The sequence below is a fragment of the Mirounga leonina genome, unplaced genomic scaffold (genome assembly GCF_011800145.1).
Source record: "Mirounga leonina isolate KUSES-001 unplaced genomic scaffold, KU_Mleo_1.0 Mir_115, whole genome shotgun sequence".
Taxonomy (NCBI): domain Eukaryota; kingdom Metazoa; phylum Chordata; class Mammalia; order Carnivora; family Phocidae; genus Mirounga; species Mirounga leonina.
The window spans coordinates 14,844,764-14,864,175 of NW_023270268.1; the positions used below are offsets into that span (position 1 = coordinate 14,844,764).

Below are 19,412 nucleotides of genomic sequence, written 5' to 3' on the forward strand. Positions count from 1 at the left end.
CTTTTATATTTCTTTCATATTTTATTCAGAATAAAGTTTTGAGATTCATCTGTGTTGTAATGTATAACACGAGTTATTCAACTTTATTGTTGAAGAGTATTCCATTGTACTTGTACACCACAATTAGGCTATCCCTTCTCCTTTTGAGAAATACCTGGCTTATTTTCCATTTTTGGCTCTTATAAAAAATCTACCATAAGTATTATTATACAAAAATGAAACTAAGGTTGAAATTATTCGTTTCTCCTGGGTAGAGCTGCTGGGTCATTGTGGGCAGGTATGTGGTTAGTGAATATTTTCAGTGTTTTAACTGTGGGATCCTATCTCCCCTACAACGTATAGTGGGTAGCAGCTCAAAGTTTGGTGACTGAGTGGCTTGGAATTTGCTCCATAGGTAGTTTAGGACTGAGCCAGAGACACAGAGTTTATACACAATATAAGGCTCACCTTCTCTAGCTCTCAACTTGTTGGGATTTATGCTCTTTCCCTCTTCTTACACCATCACAAATAAATACAAAGTTTTCTAAGTAGTTACACTAAACCCTGTTTTTGGTCCTTCAGACCAGTAAGACTAAAGGGGTTTTTTTGTTTGTTTGTTTGGTCAGAGTTGCAGCCACCTTACAAGATGGAGACTCACCCCGTACTATTCTCTTCCTTCAGTGTGACTCCCCTCTGATTTCCAATTGCTTTTGTCTACACTCAAATGCCTTCATGTTGTTATTTTTACATTGTGTTCACAGTTTATAGTTGTTTTCTGCAGAGAGACATGTACAATAAGAGCTATTAGGCCATGCCAGAAGCTGAACTTCTCCATTATGAAATTTTAAGTCATATCAAGTTGGCAGGTTACATATAGTACTGTAGGTATGGTTTGCAATTCACCCACTGAAAGTGATGGCAAGTATTTTTCATGTTTAATAATATGTAATTTGTCAAAAAAAGAAATTGTGTCCTCTGCTCATTTTTTAAATTGGATATTTACCAATTCCTTACTGATAAGTCTTTATAAATTAAGGATAGCAAACCTTTGTCACATACGTTACAAGTATATTTTCCTTATTTGTGATCTATTATGTTTATATGACATATATGACATACAAAAAGTTTTATTTTTTTATATTTACAGTTTTGTATTATGAAATATAACATTTGATTCCTTAGAAAACACATGTTCATCATGGGAAATGAAAAAAAAAATCCATTCTATGAAAATAAAAATCACCTATCATTCTCCTTCTTCCTCCAATACCCTTTTATCGCTGTTTTTTAAAAACCAGTTATACTTCCAGTCATTTGGTAGTCTTGTGTAACATTATCTGCTGAAATTGAAGTTATATATAGTATATGACCCAGAAATCCCATTTCTCTGCTATAAATTATAGCACATTCATATAATGGTGCAATATAGCAATGAAAATGAAGGAACTATTACTCTATGCAAAAACATGGATGAATCTAACAAATATAATGTTGAGTAAAAGAATCCAGGCACAGAAGATCATATACTGTATGGTTCCATCTAAATTAAAGCACAGGCAAACTAATCTATGCAGCTCTCAGTCAAAAGGGTAGTTATTTTGGCAGAGCAGGAAAAGGACAGTGATTGGGAAGAGACCGAAAGAAGGGTGGCTTCTGGTAATTTCTATTTCTTGACTTCTACAGTGGTTACACATGTTTACTCTGTCATAATTCATCAAGCTATACATTTATAATTTGTGCATGTAGGATACAAAAAAGCTTAATGTTTTCATTCTGAAGAATATGAAAAAGCTATTCAGAGAAAAATAACCTATGATCCACCTTCTTCTCATGTTTCAGATACTTACTAAATTTTGTATATTTACTTTTTCTAACATATTTGTAATGGCATTAGAACTATACCATGTATATGATTTTATATAATGCCCTTTTACTTAGTGAATGAACATGTTCACATTTGTTAATGATCCTTCATAGACTCCACATATTTTGCTGAGTGATAGCTTTCATAAGATATAAAGTAATGGAAATCAAAAAGAGTTTCAATTCTAGTAAAAAATAATCAAAGAAGTACATATTGTTAACTGTTATAAAAATAAGGAAAACATTCAAGTTCAATGCATAAATTATGCTGTATGGGTATGACTGCATTTTTAATGAGCAAATGGTCTGTAGTTTGTGTAGGTATAGGGCTATAGCTCCAAAGTGTGCCACAGAAAGATCAGAAATGTTCCCAGAAAATGAAATAAAAATTCAAAATTGCTTAAGCTACAGGAAGAAAATAACTTTCCCATCTTGGTGAAGTCTAGGATAAATAATACACAGCACACACAATCCAGCAACAGAAAAGTATTAAATAGAAATAAACTAGCACATAGGCAAGAAAAAACTAATACTAGGCAAAGCATATAATCACCACCAAATCTACCACCTATGACAGACACAGCTAACTGATCTAATGACAGGTTTTTTAAATTTTATTTTATTATGTTAGTCACCATACATCACCAGTTGTCGATGCAGTGATCCATGATTCATTGTTTTCATACAACCCCCAGTGCTCCATGCAGTACATGCCCTCCTTAATACCCATCACTGGGCTAACCCATCCTCCCACTCCCCTCCCCTCTAGAACCCTCAGTTTGTTTCTCAGAGTCCACAGTCTCTCATGGTTCATCTCTCCCTCCAATTCCCCCCATTTTTCCCTTCCTTCTCCTAATGTACTCCATGCCATTCCTTATGTTCCACAAATAAGTGAAACCATATGATAATTGACTTTCTCTGCTTGACTTATTTCACTTAGCATAATCTCCTCCAGTCCCATCCATGTTGATGCAAAAGTTGGGTATTCATCCTTTCTGATGGCTGAGTAATGTTCCATTGTATATATGGACCACATCTTCTTTATCCATTTGTCTGTTGAAGGGCATCTCGGCTCTTTCCACAGTTTGGCTATTGCGGACATTGCTGCTATGAACATTGGGGTGCATATCGCCCTTCTTTTCACATCTGTGTCTTTGGGGTAAATACCCAGTAGTGCAATTGCTGGGTAATGACATGGTTTTTGATTGATCCCCTTTGTAGTATGCTAGGCAGCCACTTCCAACTGATTAAAGTCAGCATAAGGTATATTTGCTATCTTTGACATAGTTAAATGGTATGTTAATGGAAGAGCACTAACTGGGAATTAAGATACCTGGATTCTAATATCAACTGTGACATATTAACCAGTCACACCATACTGAAGAGGTAATTTAATCTATTTATTGTGGTATGAGATCATATCCTCATATTCCCCTCTGTGTTTGGAACCATTATCTTCCCTGTGAGTACTGAGGTATAGTTTGTTAAATTAACAAATCAGTGTAGTTATGATTTGCTCTGGAAAGGAAATGGTCTATGTGGAATCTTAAAGGAAAACCAAGAAATAAAAATGTCAGTTTTTGATACCAGAACTATTGCAGTTGCATAAACATTCTATTCCCTTGTTTCCTTTTAAAATAATTTTTACCACTGTTTAATACAGCAGTTTCAAACTTAGATGTCTACTAGACACCTCAGAGTTAACATGTCCAAAACTAAACTCTTAATCCATCAATCACCAAAAACTAAACTAAACTAATAATATTTCTCCACACACATTCTTCCTCATCTCTGGTCACTACAGTCCCATCCTTTTACTTGTTCAGGACAAATAACAGGAAGTTATCTCTTTCATGTTGCCTCTACTTTCAAAATATATCTCAGATGTGCTCATCCTCATCTCCATTGCTACCACCCTTTTAATCCACCATCGCGTCCTTAACCTGTGTCCCTGATTCTCCCCTTGACCCTAATGCATTTACACTTAGCACAACAATGAGTGATGCTACTGAATAGTAAACCAGACCCTGTCTCTTTCCACTGCTCTAAACCATCCAATGTCTTGCCATTTCTCTCCTTAGTACCTACAGATCCTCAGTACCTGTAAGACCCAAAAGGATTCTACCCCCAATTCCTTTGCTGACCCCTTCACTTTTCACTCTTCTCCTCCCTCATTCTACCTTGCCACAGTGACCTTTTAGGTGTTCCTCAAACAGGCCAGCTTCGTCTAGTGCCTCAAGGTCTGCAGGTACTGTTTACATCACTCTGCCCAGAGATAGCTGCACATCTCACTCCTTCACCTCTTTCACGAATTTTGTCCAAATGTCACTTTCTCAGTGAGAACTATACTGACCACCTATTAGAACCTGCAGTCCTGGGGCGCCTGAGTGGCTCAGTCAGTTAAGCATCCAACTCTTGGTTTCGGCTCAGGTCATGATCTCAGGGTCGTGAAATTGACCCCCACAATGGGCTGTGCGCTCAGCACAGAGTCTGCTGGAGATTCTCTCCCTCTGCCCCTCCCCCTGCATGCACTTTCTTTCTCTCTCTCCAATTAAATAAAATCTTAAGAGGAAAGGAGGAAGGGAGGATGGGAGGGAGGAATGGAGGAAGGGAGGGAGGGAAGAAGGGAAGGAGGGAGGGACGAACTGCAATGCCATTCTAGCATTTTCCATGGCCCTTACTCAACTTTTTCTCCAGATCACTTATATTTACTTATAATAAACCTACAATATTTATCTCCCTCCTTCACTGAAACGTAAGGTCCGTAATGGTAGGAATTTTTGTCCGTTTCATTCACTGTTCATATAATGGTGGCTGGGAAATACTCAGTAAACATTCTGAATGACTATGTTCCATATAACCCTAATGTTCCATTCAAGTGCTTAAGGGAACCTGAAAATTCTGTTTCTGCTTGTAAAAATATATCTTTAGGGGCATCTGGGTGGCTCAGTTAAGTGTCTGCCCTCAGCTCAGGTCGTGATCCCAGGGTTGTGGGATCTCCCGGCTTCTCCCTCTCCTGCTCCCCCTGCTTGTGCTCTCTCTCTCTGTCAGGTAAATAAATAAAATCATATATATATGTATATCTTTAGTGATATAATAACTGGATAACACTAAAATATATGCAAATAGTACTACTGAATGCTAACATACTGGAGACAACCAATATGTTAAAATATGATGCCAGATAAACTTATTTAGGGGCCTCGGATCCAAATTTCTCTCATAGCTGTTTAATTGAATGATACTCCAAAAATCTGAATAAATCATAAGAAATCATTACTATTTAGACTACTATTTTATACAATTTAGGATTTACTCTATATTTTGTATTCCTCAAAAAAGCAAGCCAGATCCTCTCAATAGATGCAGAAAAAGCATTTGACAAAGTACAGCATCCTTTCTTGATCAAAACTCTTCAGAGTATAGGCATAGAGGGTACATACCTCAATATCATAAAAGCCATCTATGAAAAACCTACAGCAAATATCATTCTCAATGGGGAAAAACTGAGAGCTTTCCCCCTAAGGTCAGGAATGCCGCAGGGATGTCCACTATCACCACTGCTATTCAACATAGTATTGGAAGTCCTAGCCACAGCAATCAGGCAACAAAAAGAAATAAAAGGCATCCAAATTGGCAAAGAAGAAGTCAAACTCTCACTCTTTGCAGATGATAGGATACTTTATGTGGAAAACCCAAAAGACTCCACCCCAAAACTGCTAGAACTCATACAGGAATTCAGTAAAGTGGCAGGATATAAAATCAGTGCACAGAAGTCAGTGGCATTCCTATACACCAACAACAAGACAGAAGAAAGAGAAATTAAGGAGTCGATCCCATTTACAATTGCACCCAAAACCATAAGATACCTAGGAATAAATCTAACCAAAGAGACAAAGGATCTGTACTCAGAAAACTATAAAATACTCATGAAAGAAATTGAGGAAGACACAAAGAAATGGAAAAACGTTCCATGCTCATGGATTGGAAGAACAAATATGGTGAAGATGTCAATGCTACCTAGAGCAATCTACACATTCAATGCAATCCCCATCAAAATACCATCCACTTTTTTCAAAGAAATGGAACAAATAATCCTAAAATTTGTATGGAACCAGAAAAGACCCCGCATAGCCAGAGGAATGTTGAAAAAGCAAAGCAAAGCTGGCAGCATCACAATTCCGGACTTCAAGCTCTATTACAAAGCTGTCATCATCAAGACAGCATGGTACTGGCACAAAAACAGACACACAGATCAATGGAACAGAATAGAGAGCCCAGAAATGGACCCTCAACTCTATGGTCAACTAATCTTCGACAAAGCAGGAAAGAATGTCCAATGGAACAAAGACAGTCTCTTCAACAAATGGTGTTGGGAAAATTGGATAGCCACATGCAGAAGAATGAAACTGGACCATTTCCTTACACCACACACAAAAATAGACTCCAAATGGTTGAAAGACCTCAATGTGAGACAGGAGTCCATCAAAATCCTAAAGGAGAACACAGGCAGCAACCTCTTCGACCTCAGCCACAGCAACTTCTTCCTAGAAACATCGCCAAAGGCAAGGGAAGCAAGGGCAAAAATGAACTATTGGGACTTCATCAAGATAAAAAGCTTTTGCAAAGCAAACAGTCAACAAAACCAAAAGACAACCGACAAAATGGGAGAAGATATTTGCAAATGACATATCAGATAAAGGGCTAGTATCCAAAATCTATAAAGAACTCATCAAACTCAACACCCAAAGAACAAAGAATCCAATCAAGAAATGGGCAGAAGACATGAACAGACATTTTTCCAAAGAAGACATCCAAATGGCCAACAGACACATGAAAAAGTGCTTAATATCGCTCGGCATCAGGGAAATCCAAATCAAAACCTCAATGAGATACCACCTCACACCAGTCAGAATGGTTAAAATTAACAAGTCAGGAAACGACAGATGTTGGCGGGGATGCGGAGAAAGGGGAACCCTCCTACACTGTTGGTGGGAATGCAAGCTGGTGCAGCCACTCTGGAAAACAGTATGGAGGTTCCTCAAAAAGTTGAAAATAGAGCTACCATACGATCCAGCAATTGCACTACTGGGTATTTACCCCAAAGATACAAAAGTAGGGATCTGAAAGGGTACGTGCACCCCGATGTTTATAGCAGCAATGTCCACAATAGCCAAACTGTGGAAAGAGCCAAGATGTCCATCGACAGATGAATGGATAAAGAAGATGTGGTATATAAATACAATGGAATATTATGCAGCCATCAAAAGGAATGAGATCTTGCCATTTGCAACGATGTGGATGGAACTGGAGGGTATTATGCTGAGTGAAATAAGTCAAACAGAGAAAGACATGTATCATATGACTTCACTGATATGAAAAATTCTTAATCTCAGGAAACAAACTGAGGGTTGCTGGAGTGGGGGGTGGGGTGAGAAGGATGGGGTGACTGGGTGATAGACACTGGGGAGGGTATGTGCTCTGGTAAGCGCTGTGAATTGTGCAAGGCTGTTGAATCTCAGATCTGTACCTCTGAAACAAATAATGCAATATATGTTAAGAAAAAAAAAAAAAAAGAAGGTAGCAGGAGGGGAAGAATGAAGGGGGGGAAATCGGAGGGGTAGACGAACCATGAGAGACGATGGACCCTGCAAAACAAACTGAGGGTTCTAGAGGGGAGGAGGGTGGGAGGATGGGTTAGCCTGGTGATGGGTATTGAGGAGGGCACGTTCTGCATGGAGCACTGGGTGTTATGCACAAACAATGAATCATGGAACACTACATCTAAAACTAATGATGTAATGTATGGGGATTAACATAACAATAAAAAATTTTTAAAAAAGCAAGCCAGAAAAATGAACTGGAAGAGATACATACTAGGCTACAACTGTAATCTACAACATCTGATTTAAAATTTGCTTCATGAAAATAATGCAACATTGTTTCCATATGTTCACTCTGTAAATGTAACAAAATTAAACATACTACAATAAAAATACTGCTTTTATCTGTTTTATACATTACAGTTCCAAGCAAATTCTAGCCCCCTGTAAAAAGGAACTGATTATTTTTGAAATGGTTCAAAATCTAAATGCATTCCAGAGTGTTGTACAAACCAGATTTCCCCTTTGTCTTTCCAACAGACAGGATTCTTCTAAGAATGTATTTCAGTCAAAATATAATTATTTGTGAGTATTTGCAAAAAGTTAACCACTCATCTGCTTTGATTATCTGGAAAGAATGTCAATTACAACTCAAGGATCATCAGTTAGCTGAAGTGAAATGTGATTTTGTACTCAGATTTTATAAACAAGGGATGGTACTGTTTAAAGACCATATTTAATTTTGGATTAATTTCTCATAAGATAGAAGAATTTAAAACTATTACAGCAAAATCATTGAAAGGTGAGGCCTAGGAAAACTAGGGAAATAATAAAAATTTGTTAATGAAGTAATCACAGAACAGTTAGCTCATATTTTATGTTAATATTTATTCATCTTAACAATATTCCTAAGTTTCAAGTCACATAATTCTTTGCTTTTGTGTTCAAATGTAGACTTTTCACACTTATACCTTCAAAAATAAGCTGCATAAATTAGTTGTTTGAGATATTAAATTCATCTGTCCTGACAAAACTCCCTGCTAATTTAGTCATTTAAAGATTTAGCATTTAAAGATTTAACTTACTTCTAAAACTAAAACAGACTACATCTCTCTCAGTGAGAAGAAAACTAACCAATTTATTCAAGATTACTTAGGTACAATTATAATTACAAAATTGCCCTGTTATTCAAAAACAAGAAATCGTAATAAGCCATTAAGTCTTACAATACAGGTATGAATTAACAAACATAACTGAGAACCACTATATCAATAAGTAATGACCACTATATACTTGGGTCAGTTGTTTTTAAAAATAATTCAGCTGTATTTGTCAGATATAGGTCTATTACTCATCATGCCATGACTTTAGGCCTGAGAGGCATACATAAGTACTTACTGGCAATTAAGTTGTATTATGTCCATGTGCAGAAAGGGGTGAACAGGGCAGGCCTGATGCTGCTATCTTTAGAAAAGCCTGTTTGCAAGGTTGGCCTTTAGCTGGTGTCTAACAACTTGGATTTTGGGAGTGTTCCCATCGTTCCCTAATTGCTAAGAGTGGCTTACTGTGTCTAAACTGTTTGTGCAAACCATATGGTTTATGCTGAACACCTGCTTTCCTTATGGAAGTCTTGAAATTTTGGTAATGCTAACCAAAGGATGCCCATGTGACCAGCTCCTAATAAAAACTCTGAGGACAAAGTCTCTAATGAGTTTCCCTAGTACACAACATTTCACACATGCTGACACAATTCCACACTGGAGGAATTAAGCACATCCTGAGTGACTCTACTGGGAGAGGGCTTGTGGAAGCTTGCGCCTGGTTTCCTCTGAACTTCATCTGATGTGCCTTTTCCCTTTGGCTGTAATAAATCTTAGCCATGAGTATGAATAGGTGATGAGTCCAGTGCAAGGCCAAAGAAGGGGAACTGTACCTTCTCTTTACATTTCTTAGAGTACATAACCTACTCTTATACATAACAGATATGCATCATATTTGGTGATTTTATGTATTTCACCCTCCTAGTATATCCAAGTTAGTTATCTCCACTTCAGTGTTAGTTAACACTGGTGAACTGTTAAATGGCAAAAATATACGTGGTGATAACAGCACCATTCAAACAACAAAGGAAAAGTTTTTGGCAGATACAAGTAATGCAGTTGGATAAAAGACTGATTTCTTTGACCATCTGCAGTCTGCAGTCCTCCAATTTGTTTTAATAATGTTTTAATGTTTACAGGATCGCCTGTAAACATCCTAAAGAATATCCAAAGCATTCCTAATTTGATTTTTTTATCAGTTCATATTATCTTTCGAATTTATAAAATGTAACGTATTTAATTGCATGTGACTGACAGAAGAAGACAGGCATTTTATCTTAACTACAGATCTGCGAGGTCTCAAAGAAATGAACAATCCATGCTTCCTTATGCTTTATAGAATTCCTTTAGAACTAACCCCACCTATATTGGGCAAAAGATCAAAAAGACTGCTGTAGAAGACACTAATACAAAAGAAACATTAAAATAAGGTAAAAGAAAGCCCAAAGGATGAAAGGAGTTAGTAAGCAGCAGATACATCTAGGTTAAAGAGAGCTCCAGGCCATCCCTGATGATAGGGTACTTCTTTGGTCTTGATGGGTCATAGAAACAAGAAAAAAAAAGTTATTTTTAAATCTAACTTCGGTATTCAACATGGAAGCTTTATATCAAATGCCAACTATGCAATTCAAAAAAAGCAGCAAAATATAATGAATTTTTACAAAACGGTAATTCAGTGACTCTTTCTCTCATGGACTATTTCCACAAGAAAAACTGTAACATGAGATTGCATACTTTACTTATATGCATTATATAAGTGTATATATGACAAACTATATATATATATAACATATGACACAGTATTACTAACATAGAAAATATAAATTAAATTAGCAAAGAGTTAAACATATGCAAAAAGTCATAGAATGAAAAGTAACCTCCAGAGGTCATCAAACCATCTTCCTAAAACATCATAAGTTGGTAACTCCCAGATCCAAGAAAAGCAATGATTCCACCATCACACTTGATGGAAGAGAATTTGTTTTGGCTTTTGGGAAATGGGAGACCTAGAGAGGCATGACATTCTAGAATTTTTCTTCAGTTTCATTCCCAACATAGTCAGTGTTCATTGTGTTAACATTTAAAAATACACTTTGGTAATTTTAGCGGCTCTATTTACTGCCAATATCACTGGCAAAAGAAGAATACTATAAAATTTAGTTGTCTATCTAAACGAATTGATCACTTTCTTTTCTGTTGATATATACTCTACCAACAGTTAATAATCTTATCTAAGTGTATATAACAAGATCAGCATTCTCAATTCTGTATCTAATCTCTAAGTCAAGCCACCTTTACTCATCAAATCAAAGTTAAATTCCAAAAGAAAAGGTGATGAGTACTATTTTTCTACGCAAAACAAACAAAAAACAAAAAAAGTGTATTTTATAAAGACAAAGATTGTCAAGTTGACACCAGTTTAATATGTTACCCAGAAGCTGAGATTTTGTTTCTGGTTATAGTTTTCATTATTTGAAATCACAGTTACTGTGACTTTATAAAAATTCACTGCAAAATAAGAATTCTGAATTGTAAATGAAAATTAAATTTTAGAAGTATTAAGGCATATAACAATGAAACATTCTAAATATTACTGGCTACTTAAGACAAATTTTAATTGTGTTTAAACATAAGATAAAATATGCAACTCAGACTAAATCAGTGTATAGTAAAAACCAATAGTATATATATAGATAATGAAGGTATCATGCAAACTGGTTAAAAATTATAATGAAGAGAGAACTAGTAAGAATATAGCAACCTGGCTGAAATTGATATTCATTAGGGTACTCTTCACATCAATAGGGAGCATTTGGACTCTGTGGTCTTTATCAGTGTCCCAGCTGGTAATGGTTGAAGGTTAATGCCTTACCCCATTCTGTTCAATTTTCTATCCTAATTAGCCCTCCAAATCTATAGCTGTGAGCACCAAGTGTCTGTGCTCAAAAGAAACTAATTAATGCTAGCAAATTAGATCAAGTCCAAAGATCCAACAGCCAAACTCTTAGTTAAATGCTCCTTGTTAATAGGAAGTGTAGCTGTCAATAACTGCTGTTGGTGACTATAATGAGGCATCTTTCTTTCATTGAAAGTGATTTCATTTCTCTTTGTCCTTGGAAAAGCTGTTCCATTCCCTTCACAAACCTAAGTTGCTGGCTGTGTGACCCAGTTCTTATGATCAGCTGGGTTGAAATGACATGCAAAAAATTAAACAGAAAAGCTTTCCTACATAATCAGGTTTAAGGCATTTAGCAGAAAGTCAGATCACTTATTAAAATTCCTGTATCTTTACCCAAGAGCTATACACATAATGCTTTTATATAAATTCCTACAATTATTTAATAAAGCAAAGGCTATAAGTAGTAAATAAGCTACAAGGGAAGTGTCCCGATTCTAAATTACATCTTATTGTTCAGTTCAAATGTAGCTCTTCTGCTGCTGCTTAATACCAATGTATGCTCTTTACTAAATCACATGATTAAGCAAGAATACTAAAGAGTACTGTTTTATAATCAATTTTAGATTCTCTAACACTGTTTTAGACCATATGGCCTAAAAAAAAAAAATCAATATATTATTATCTATAAAAGATTCAAATATTCAAAAATCAATTGTTATAACATGTTCTAATAGGGATAAATGCATTGCAATAACCCAAGCAGATGTCAAATTTTAAGACGGTTTCAGTCTTCAGAAGATTTTAAGTATATTAAAAAAACTTAACCAATCAACAAACATCCTAAACAACTTAACTTCTGATAAAGAAGCAAAAAATAAACATTTTTTCTGTACCACTCATTATATGATAGTCGTTGTGCAACACAAACTTATAAATATTTTAAAGTTATACTCTATTTCTTTCATTTAAAAAAACCCAAAACAGTTTCACTATCTATGAGTAAGCAAAGGCAGTTCTGAAACCCAAACCCAATTTTGCATTTTCATCTGAATCATGTGAGTAAAGCTTTTTTCATTCTAAATATCAGAATAATGTGTTAAAAACAGCATAAATACAGCTCATATTTATAACTTTGAGCCAATATATCAGTAATAAGTAAATTTTCCTGGTAGGGAAATTTTAGCCCTATAATTTCACCACACATTGATTTTTATCCTCCCTCACCTGAGTCAGGACAGGTATTTTTTTTTTTTCAAGTTCTAAGGCAAGGGGAGAATTCTCTCTTCAGACTATCAGCATTACATCTGCCAATTCCAGCTTTGCACCGAGCCCTGTCTGCAGGTGGCAATGGGTTAGTTTCTCCTGACACCTGGGGGTGTGGGTGGAAGGAACCTTCCTTCCTGATTAAACAACTAATTCACAGTGAAAGCAAAACTAGTATCATAGAATGATACTAAGTAATTATTGATAACATTATTTATGGATGGATTTAACTTAAATCTTATGAATGGATTTGAAACTGGAATAGGTCATAATAAGTCATCTAAGAAACAGAAAGGACCATCACACAATGTCCATTCTGAGGAATTACTCTTCTTTTACTGCTTCAATCCATGGATTCCAAAGGTCATTCTCTGAGAACACCATCAGAGGGACAGAAATGTTCCTGGCATCCAAACATTACTGACATGGTCCCAAAACCACAGTTGACACAGCCTGGCTCCCCTGTAGAGAAACCTGCTGTGGAATTACAGCCCATCATCCTCACAAAGAATCACTGAGGTCCCTCAAGGAAGAAGACTACAGGGAAAGGTGAAGAAGGGAGACAGGAAACAGCAAAAATTATACTACTATTTCTTTTAGATGGCCATTCCAGGAGGTAGATTTGTTTAAAAAGACATTTCTACAGTAATATTGCCATCTGCTTTTCTAATGACCCTCCATATATGGCCTCATTTTTCACCTTCCACTGCTTTGTTTACATGTTTTCACTAAATATTATATACTAATCAAAAGCATCTCTCTAGATTTACAGAATACAGAAGTATCTCATGTTAAGAAACATTTTCTAAAGAAAATATGCGTACGTGGGTGCCTAATGCATGCATTTACATAAATATCTTCCATTTAGAAATGTAAAATATAGAAAAGTAAAAAAATAAAAAACAAAAAGACTCACTGTAAGTACTACTGAGATTCCATTAACAATTCAGTAATAGACAATGGCACCAAAGAAAATCACCTTAGAATATGTATCTATAAGAATATGTTGATGAAGAAAAAACAGGTACATGTTACATTTGAGGTTTCTCTTTCCCTATCAAAATCACCAGAATAACTTGTTTCTCTAAAATACTCATAACCAAGTTTTTCTCTATATATGTAACTGTACTTCTGGGAAAAAAATTTTTTACTAGTAATTTGGGAGAATATTTTTAAATTGTAAATGAATTGAACACCGTCTGGAAGTTCTGAAAGCTGAAATACTGGTATCTCCGTGAAAGGGTGAGAAGCAATTCATACATATTAATTCATTCACTACTTGACTCTGAGGCTAAGGATTAAATTCAGATCATATTATAAAAAATGTATTTGATATTTATATGAATATTTGAATCTTACCTTGAACTCGTTCAGAACATCTCTCTCGGGCTTTTTCTCTCATTATTTTAGGAATCAAAACATCCTTTTCGACGTGTCTGAGATGCTGCCCTGGGGGGAAAAAAAAAGATCTTTCTTTAGTATAGTGAAGTCTCACGTAAATCACCAGTTTAGGGAAAAAATAAGCACTCTGGTTTACTCGAAATGAAAACCTATACAAATATACTAAAAACTGACTCTTACAACCTCATAAAATTGTGATTATTTTAGTCAGTAAAAATCATTCTAAGTATTTTTTATATACAACAGAAAAAAATGTGGGACACAAGCAGTATGTTTCTAAAAATTTCTACAAGCTATATTGCAACACTTGTATTTGATAACATATTCCATGCAGTCTTGTCAAAATTAAAGTCATAAACTAAAACATATAATTTTGGGGACGCCTGGGTGGCTCAGTCGGTTAAGCGGCTGCCTTCAGCTCAGGTCATGATCCGGGGGTCCTGGGATCGAGTCCCACGTCAGGATCCCTACTCATGGCAGGGAGCCTACTTCTCCCTTTCCCTCTGCCTGCCACTCCCCCTGCTTGTGCTCTCTGACAAATAAATAAAATAAAATCTTAAAAAAAAAAAAATAAAACATTATAATTTTCCTTCTTAATATAATCCACAAAAAAGATTTTTATCAATACAGAGATTCAAGGATAAATGAAGAGATCCAAGATTAAGAGACACATGAGTAGTTTCTCAACCCAGTAATAAGACTAGCCTAAGAAAGAACTAGCAGAAGAAAAAGTAGAACTACACGTGCATATAAAAACATAGCACATGAGACTTCTGTGCATTTTAAACAAAACAACCACAATTAGACTAAAACGGTAGACAGAGCACCTACTCCAGAGACCTACCAGCTCTTTAAATTAATAGAGTCCTGAAAAACAAAGGGTAGATGTCCTCAGAGAAACCAAATAATCAGGAATCTCTTTGAAAGACAAAAGGCAGATGAGATCAGATTAAAGGAGGTAATCATATACTCAAGACTTTTTGCCCAGGAAAAAACTGATGCCCAAAGTGGAGACTGCTCCATGCACTGAAGCAGCAAAAATGCGAAGAGACTTCCCTGAAGGATACCAAAACATTATTGGTTGAAATGCCTCCGTAGGAGCAAGTGGGTCACCTCTTCTGCTGCCTTTAGGCCATGGGTAAAAGAAATAAATATGTGTATTTACCCCCAAAGGATCAGGAAGTTTCCCAGTATCTAGTGACACCTAGGAAAACCAGGAACCCCTAAACTTTTCCTGGTACTATGCAATTCTCAACCACCTCTGGATACAGGCAACTATGAACTGAGAGTATTTGCAGAGAGTGTAAAAGGGCATCTCAAAAAGCAAACAAAATCAACAACAGCCAAGAACCACCTAAATTGGGAGGGACAACACAGTTAAAGGGGGAAACCAAATGTAATTAATCAAGAAATACCCAAATCTTGCAGAGTTAAAAGAGTAAAAAAAAAAAAAGATTTTAAAGTATAATAAATAGACTGAGGCAAATAAAAAGACATGAGTCCTCAGAAAGAAATGGATTAGAGATTACCTACGTGAACTCTGAAGAAATATCTGAAGGTCAAAACTCCTAAAAGCTTCAAAAGGGAGAAAACAATATCCACACAGAGTATTGAGAATCAGATTTACATCACGTTTCACTGGCAAGACTTGGATACATGATGACAATGGAGAAATAACTTCAAAGCTCTGAGAGTGAATTACTTTACATCCAAGAGTTCCAAAGCCAATTAAGAGTGCAGTTAAAGATATTTTCAGGTATGTAGGGACTGAAACCTCTTGCAAATCCTACTGAAATGAAGTGACCCCTATTGTTGTGCAACAAGCCATCAATCAAACTTAGTGGTGTAAAACAATTTGTTATGCTTGGAGAGCCAACAGGCTAGAACTTCAGAAAGGTAAAGCAGAATTGTCTCTTCTCTGCCTCACAGTATCTTGGGGCTTCCTCTAGGAAGAGTCAAATGATTGGCATTGGGCGCCTAGGTGGCTCAGTCGTTAAGCATCTGCCTTCAGCTCAGGTCATGATCCCAGGGTCCTGGGATCGAGTCCCACATCGGGCTCCCTGCTCCGCGGGAGGACTGCTTCTCCCTCTCCCACTCCCCCTGCTTGTGTTCCTGCTCTCGCTATCTCTCTCTCTGTCAGATAAATAAATAAAATCTTTAAAAAAAAAAAAAAAAGACTGGCATTGACATCAACAGCTGCAAAAGCTGAAGCTGGAGGATCTACTTTCAAGATGACTTCTTTTTTCACTTATGTATTTGATCTCTGGGCTGGAATGGCTGATGAATGGGCTCAGTGAGGACTGTAAACTAGAGCAGCTATGCATAGCTTCCCCATGGGGTTTGGCTTCTCACAGTGCAGCAGGTAGGTCCTGAGAGGGAGCAATCTAAGAAGGAATGTCTAGAGAGCAAGCAGTTCCAAGAAAACCAAGTGAAAGCAGTCTGGCCTTTCCTGACCCTGTCATAGAAGCCAGGAAGCAGCATTCCTACAGCACTACATTGATCAAGTCACTAAGGACAGGCTATACTCAAGTGCAGGGGAATGAAGACTCCATTCTTTCTTGCAAGGCCACATTACAGAAGAGCATGAGGAATGGAAGATAATGTTGTGACCTTCTTTGTAAAACAAAATGTGCCATAACAAGTAATAAAGAATATACCCTGATAAAATAAAAATGAATCCATGATGTACAAATGTGAAATATATAAAACATATTAGAAAAACATATTTAAATTTACATATTAAAATTGTAAAATCCTTGAACCATATTATCAACTACTTTGACCCATTTACAGAATATTCCTCTTAATAACAGCTGAATATTAACCAAGATAAACCAGACTCTGTAATATGAAACAAATCTCAGTAAATTTAAAAGAATTCAACTCATACAAAGTATGTTCCCTGACACCAATGTAATTAAGTTAAAAATCAGTAACAGAAAAATGTCTTGATAATCTCCAAATATTTGGAAACTAAATAACACACTTTTAAATAACCCATGGGTCTAAGAAATCAAAAGGGAAATAAAGTATTTTGAAATAAATGAAAATGAAAGTAAAACCTATAATTTGTGTGATGTAGTTAAAACAGTACTGAGAGGAAAATCTGTAGCACTAAAAGCCCACACTTAAGAAGGATGGTCTTAAATCAATGACATAAGCTTCCACCATGAGAAACCAGAAAAAGAATAAACTAAACACAAAATAAATAATAAAGATCAAAGTCAAAATCAGTAAACTGGAAAATAAAATAATAGAAGAAAGGAAACCAAAGCTGATTCTTTGCAAAGATTATTAAAATTGATAAGTCACTAGCCAGGAAAAAAAAGAGATATCACAAACATTAGAAATGACACAGTTTTAAATGATAATAATCTTTTCAAATATTTTTTAAATGTAGACCAATAAAATAGACAGCACAAACAACCAAAGGTAACTCGAGAAGACGGAGATAGATAACCACGATAGCCCTGTATCTACTGAGGAAATTGAATCTGTATTTAAAAGCTTTCTCCCAAAAAATAATTCCAGACATAGGTAGCCTCATGTGAATTTGACCAAACATTTAAAAAAGAAATAATACCAATTCCATACAAACGCTTACAGAAAATTGAAGTTTACCCTGATACCAAAACCAGGCAAAGACATTACAAGAAAACTACAATCCAATATCTCATCAACATAGATGCAAAAATTTTAATGAAAAATTAGCAAATTAAATCCAATAATATAAAAAAGGATACTACATCATGACTAAATAAGGTCTATCCTAGGATTGCAAGATTTACTTAACATTCAAAAATTGATAAATGTAATGCAACAGACTAAAAAGCTAAAAAAGGAAAAACACATGGTTATAATAGACACAGAAGATACATCTGACAAAATCCAACAACCATTCCTAATAAAATCTTCCAGTAAAGTAGAAACAGAAGGAAATTTCCTAGACATGATAAATAACAGCTACAGAAAAAAACCCACTAACATATTTATTAGTGAACACCAAAAGTTTTCCCCCCAAAATAGGGAACAAGGTAAAGAAGTCTGCTTTTGCCACTTCTATTTAACATTATACTTGATGTTCTAGACAGTGTAATAAAGTAAGAAAAATAAAAGGCTTCTGGATTGAAAAGAAATAAAACTGTAGCTATTCAAAGGTAATATGATCATCTATCTAGAAAATTCAATAGAATCTACAAAAAAAGCTACTAGAACGAATCAATGAGTTCAGCAAGGTTTCCAGATATATGATTAATATACAAAAATCAAATGGAGATGACATTATTAAAAAATAGCTTTTTAAAAAATGAACAAAGGCTCAGGGACCTGCAAGACCAAAAAAAAGAAATCTAGCACTTATTTTACCAGAGTCTCAGGAAAAAGGAAAAAGAATGCAGAGACAAAAAAATATTTGAAGAAATAATAGCTGAATCCTTTCCATATGAGGAAAAGACATAAACCTATTAAGAAAAACAGTTAAAAACCCCAAAAAAACACACACCTAGACACATCACAATCAAACTTCTGAAAATGAAAGGCAAAGAAAAATCTTCAAAGCATCAGAGAGAAATAAAGGACAAAGATTCAAAAGACAAAGGATTTCTCATCAGAAACTACAGACGTCAGAAGGAAGTGCATAATATTTTCAAGTACTAAAGAAAAGAACTGTCAATCAAGAATTCTATATCCATCAAACATCCTTTAGGATTGAAGATAAAATAAAGACAACTCAGATGAAGGGAAGCTAAGGTAATTTCTTGCAAGCAGACCTACTTTCAAAGAATGGCTAGAGGAAGTTATTCAAACAGGAAGGATATGATAACAAGAGGTAACTCAGAACAACAGGAATGAAGAAAAGGCAACAGAAAGGTAAATAAACTACTCTTGAGTTTTAAATATTATTTTTGACAGAAGCAAAAATCATAGCATTCTCAATGTATATAGAGGTAATATTAAGGATGACTATACCATAAAGGGGAGACGGTAAAGCAACTTTGGTGATAGCAAGATTATCTATATTCCACTTAAATGATAAAATGTTCACACTGGGAGACCGTAATAAACTATGTACATACAGTGTAATCTTTAAAACAACCACTAAAAAAAAATTTTTTTAAACACTAGATAAATCAAATGGAGTATCAACAAATTGAAAGTATTTTCTCTGACCATAATGGAATCAACTAGATACCAAGAACAAAAAGTAGCAGGAAAATCTCCTAACACTTGGAAACTAAATAGCACTCTTCTAAATAATTCATAGATCAAAGAAGAAGTATCAAGGAGAGTAGAAGAATACAATGA

At 35.5% G+C, this 19,412-nt stretch overlaps 1 protein-coding gene across 1 annotated transcript in view; it reads right to left on the bottom strand.

Moving 5' to 3' along the window:
• CMC1 (C-X9-C motif containing 1) overlaps positions 1 to 19,412 on the bottom strand; it is a 93,220-nt gene that overhangs the window by 46,752 nt on the left and 27,056 nt on the right. The window contains exon 2 of the mRNA XM_034993427.1: positions 14,067 to 14,156. Coding sequence (XP_034849318.1) covers positions 14,067 to 14,156 — 90 coding nt within the window. The remainder of the gene's footprint in view (positions 1 to 14,066; positions 14,157 to 19,412) is intronic.